Source organism: Glycine max, chromosome 8, assembly GCF_000004515.6.
Source record: "Glycine max cultivar Williams 82 chromosome 8, Glycine_max_v4.0, whole genome shotgun sequence".
NCBI lineage: Eukaryota > Viridiplantae > Streptophyta > Magnoliopsida > Fabales > Fabaceae > Glycine > Glycine max.
Genome location: NC_038244.2, coordinates 43,928,752 through 43,933,185, shown reverse-complemented (window position 1 = coordinate 43,933,185; position 4,434 = coordinate 43,928,752). Strand labels below are relative to the sequence as shown.

Here is a 4,434-nt window from a genome sequence, read left to right as displayed (position 1 = left end):
CACGGTGACATTTCATTCAACATTCTTATTGGTCATAATCTTTCATCGATTAGAATTCTTTGTAGTTAGCTTTTTTCAAGATCTTGACAATTAGCTATATTTGCTTCCAAAAAAAATCATTGTCTCCACAAATCAACAGGAGACTTTTTAGCGTGTTTTGTTCTTACTCACACGTTTTACGAAAAACTTTTTAGAAAGACATTCATCTCATAATTATTCTAAGTCAAATACGCTTAATTGTAGAATTCTTAAGTGATAAGCTATCGAAAAATATGTATTTTGTTAGTATAGGCAATATCAATTAATTCTTTTATATTATCATCAATTGTATAATTTCATATCTGCACAACCTCTTGATCCCTTTCGTTTTGATGTGATTCGTCAGGGTGTTACATGTCAACCAACTTCCACTTAATTTGTCCTTAGACCACACCGCACTTGGATAGAGATTTTGAATGAGTTCTAAATAGACACTTGGGTTAGATACTTAAAGGATGAGTTTTACCGCTTATAATAATTTTACCCGACTCAGAATATTTTTTTAATGAAAGAAATATGTAATTTAGGAAAAAATGTAAAATCTTAGTGGATGTCAATTATGTTTTTTTTTTTTGTTAATAAAAAAGTTATGTTAGATTAGAGTTAGAATCAAACTTTTTAAGTAAGATGTTATGTTGAAGTTTTATAGGTAAACAAATATAATTAGAAGAAAAAATCTTATTAAAAATGTTTAAACGTGTTTTTAGTAGGTATAAAAAATAGATTTTTTCTTTAGTAAAAATGAATTATTAAAAGTTAGTGAATATTTGATAACAATAACATAATTATAAAAATAATGTTAGTGAGTGTTCGATCACACCGACCCGATCAAATTAAAAAGACTTTTAATGGGTTTAAGTTTAACAAATTAAACCTAATATATATTTTAAAGACAAGTGAAAATTATATATAGATCATCTCAACATAGTTTAATGTTGTATATTTTCTTAAAAAATATTATTTCTAAAAAAATTATACGTTAATCATAAAATTTCTTAACTTAATAAATAATGTTTGTGTAAATATAATTATATTTATATTAGTATCATTTATCTTAACATATATTATAAAATATATTTAATTGTAGTTATCCTTCTTCAATTCTACTACATTAATTATATATAATGTAAAGGTTATTACCAAAACATCTTTTTGACAGATTATCAAACCATATATATAATGTTAATGTTAATATGTTGTACAATAAGTTGACTTGATCCATTTTTTTATATTGCTAATCAATTATTAAAGCTAAAGTATATAGAAGCTCTTTTAATTTAGCTTTTCCAAAAGTTGTAGAGTATTGATTGATTTTAGACTTTTGGTTTTTGGAGAAACTCTACGTATTATCTTTTTATTTATTCTTTATAAGTATTTATGGACAAATTTATTCAAACATGTCCATCATTTATACAATAAATTTATTAAATTTTATAATAAATATTTTAAATGTCAGTTAGAATAATTTTTTATATTTTTGTAACATAAAATTAAAGCACTTCAGTAAAAATTACTTAAAATGTATTTATAGTATATTATATTGACATTCAATTGAATTCATAAACAAATAAAAAGGGAAAATTTAAATATTAAAAAATTTAAGATGTAAAGTTCATTTTATAAAAATTCCCCAAGCATACAATACCATGATATTGATATCCTTTTATTATCAAGTGTGAAGCTGCACATCGAACACGTAACCGCAATCCTTCACGCGTGACATTGCTAAGGAGTAAGGACCCTATCCTATCACTTTTTTATCATTACGATATTGGTATAAATTATAAAGTACCTATTAATTCTAATTATATTTTTTAATTCACCAGATTTAAAACAGATACCTTGGATCTGTCCACTCGAGGGAAAAAAGAGTAAAAAAGAATAAAAAAATTAAATGAAACGATATTCATATTTTTATACTTTATTTTAATTTAAATTTTTTATTTCAATTCATTTTATTTTCATCCTATCTAATCTAATGAACTTTAAGACTATGTTTTTTTTTTCATTTGGAGAATCTTCAATACAAAAACAAACAAACACTTATTAGTTGCCCTACCTTTATATATTTTTCAATTACATTGATTTTTTGTTGACTTATACATTCATTATGTTTCTAAAATAATAATTTAGGAGTGGGTAAGCGGGCTGATCCATCTTGCATAAGATTCATCCATATACGTTTGCATTGGCAACGGAATGGATTCGTCTTTCCTGCATTCTTACACGGATTAAATAAATTGGTTCGCTCCAACAACAAAAGAAAATTTAAACAATAAATTTAAAATATGAAATTTAAACATGTCTAACAACAAATAATTTTACATTTAAAGCAATAAAATCGTAATTGGACAACCCACATACCCCATAATCATTTGACCTTTTAAAAAAATTAATCTATTTAATGTGTTTACTCACCCCGATAATAATCCTACTGTTGTCTTCCGTATCGGAGACTAAAATTTGTGGCGCAGACAGAAATACATCACTTTTGTTTATAACAACATATTCAAAAATGAATTAAGTTTAACTTAGGTGGGTCCAGATCATCAAAATTTCTATTTTATTCATACTAAACAACTTTATAGTATTTTTTCTCACACATTTATCTTAAAACAAACAAAATAACATATCATTTTATTTCTATTCTATTTTTTTCTTTCAAATTATATCTCTTTATTTTTTATTTATTCTATTTTGCTCTTCTAAACAAAACCCAATCTAAGAAGTTGTAATGTCTTCAATAAAATAAAGTTGCACTCTCTTCTCTTCTTACGGTTTCAGATGTGGCCTAAACCTCCTTAAGACCAGGACCAGGACCAGCCCTTCCTTTCCGAACACGAATCCCATTCATTCACTAACTCATCAATCAAATTCAATCATCCATCAACACATATAAAAATCATTTTTCCCTTTCTCCAATTTCTAATCTATTACTATTATTTTTCCCGGAAAATTTTCCTATTTTCCATGAATGTTCTGGCTCTAGGGCGCTTCCTCACTTCCCCCTTATATAAGTCTTCCCCTCTCACTCCCTCCCCAATCCAATTCACACCCATTTTTCTTCATCCCCCAAAGTTTCAATCTTTGTATTCAATTCACCCTTTCTCTCTCTCCATGGCCACTTGTGTTGATGCCTCAACCCCTCTTTCTCGGAAACCTAACGGGTCCCAATCCGATGATCATTCCTTTAATTACATGAAATTCTGCCGACCCTCTTTCTCTGATCGCGTTCCCTGCATGCCCATTTGCAAGAATCGCGACACCGCCTTCACACGTGTGGAGGAGTTTGACACACGTGTGGAGAATCATGTTGAGGTTGACGTTGTAGAGGGTGTTGATCTTTGGTTGAAGATTCAAGAGGAAGCAAGGTTAGATGTTGATCAAGAACCAATCTTATCCAGCTACTATTTCAGTTCCATTTTGTCTCACAAATCCTTGGAGAGTGCCTTGGCCAACCACCTCTCCACAAATTTGAGCAGCTTGAGCCTTCCAAGCAGCACCCTTTATGACCTTTTCATGGGTGTTTTTGCCGATGATAATGACATCATAGGTGCTGTCAAAGATGATTTGATAGCTGTTAAGGAGAGGGACCCTGCTTGCATAAGTTATGTGCATTGCTTGTTGAATTTCAAGGGTTTCTTGGCATGCCAGGCTCATAGGATTGCTCACAAATTGTGGCTCCAAGGGAGGAAGGTCTTGGCACTGTTGATTCAGAATAGGGTTTCTGATGTTTTTGCTGTGGATATTCACCCTGGTGCGAAAATTGGACGTGGGATTTTGCTGGATCATGCAACAGGACTTGTTGTGGGGGAGACTGCAGTTATTGGGAATAATGTGTCAATTTTGCATAATGTGACATTGGGAGGGACTGGTAAGGCTAGTGGGGATAGACACCCTAAGATTGGTGATGGGGTGTTGATAGGTGCAGGGACTTGTATTTTGGGGAACATTAAGATTGGTGATGGAGCTAAGATTGGTGCATGTTCTGTTGTGTTGAAGGAAGTGCCACCAAGAACTACTGCTGTTGGGAACCCTGCTAGGTTGGTTGGAGGGAAGGATAACCCTATTAAATTGGATAAGATGCCTAGTTTTACCATGGACCATACTTCATGGTCTGATTATGTTATCTAGAGGCTAATTAATTTGTCTAACATGTTTTTAGAGTTTTTGTGTTTAAGTGGAATTGTTTTGGTTGAGGGGGGGCTTGGTGGTTGTTGTGTAAGAGAGAATCTAAGTTCTCCTGCTGACAACAGGGTGTCCTTCGAATCATGGTGTTAGATTTTTAAAAGAATAGTTACATGTAGTAGTTCTTTGTTGTTGTAAGGTGCCATGCCATGATGACAACCCTTTGTGTAAAATTTATGATATGGATATTTCAGCTTGCTTAGGTTA

General features: G+C 31.2%; 1 protein-coding gene across 1 annotated transcript; it reads left to right on the top strand.

Moving 5' to 3' along the window:
* Positions 1-2,762: 2,762 nt before the first annotated feature.
* LOC100779106 (serine acetyltransferase 1, chloroplastic) lies at positions 2,763-4,434 on the top strand. The gene has a single exon (XM_003530745.5). It carries the CDS (start codon positions 3,010-3,012, stop codon positions 4,171-4,173), a length of 1,164 nt encoding a protein of 387 aa, XP_003530793.1. The 5' UTR covers positions 2,763-3,009; the 3' UTR covers positions 4,174-4,434.

Excerpts from the sequence above, each read along its gene's own strand:
- LOC100779106 (XM_003530745.5), top strand. The coding sequence starts at position 3,010 with ATGAATGTTCTGGCTCTAGGGCGCTTCCTCACTTCCCCCTTATATAAG.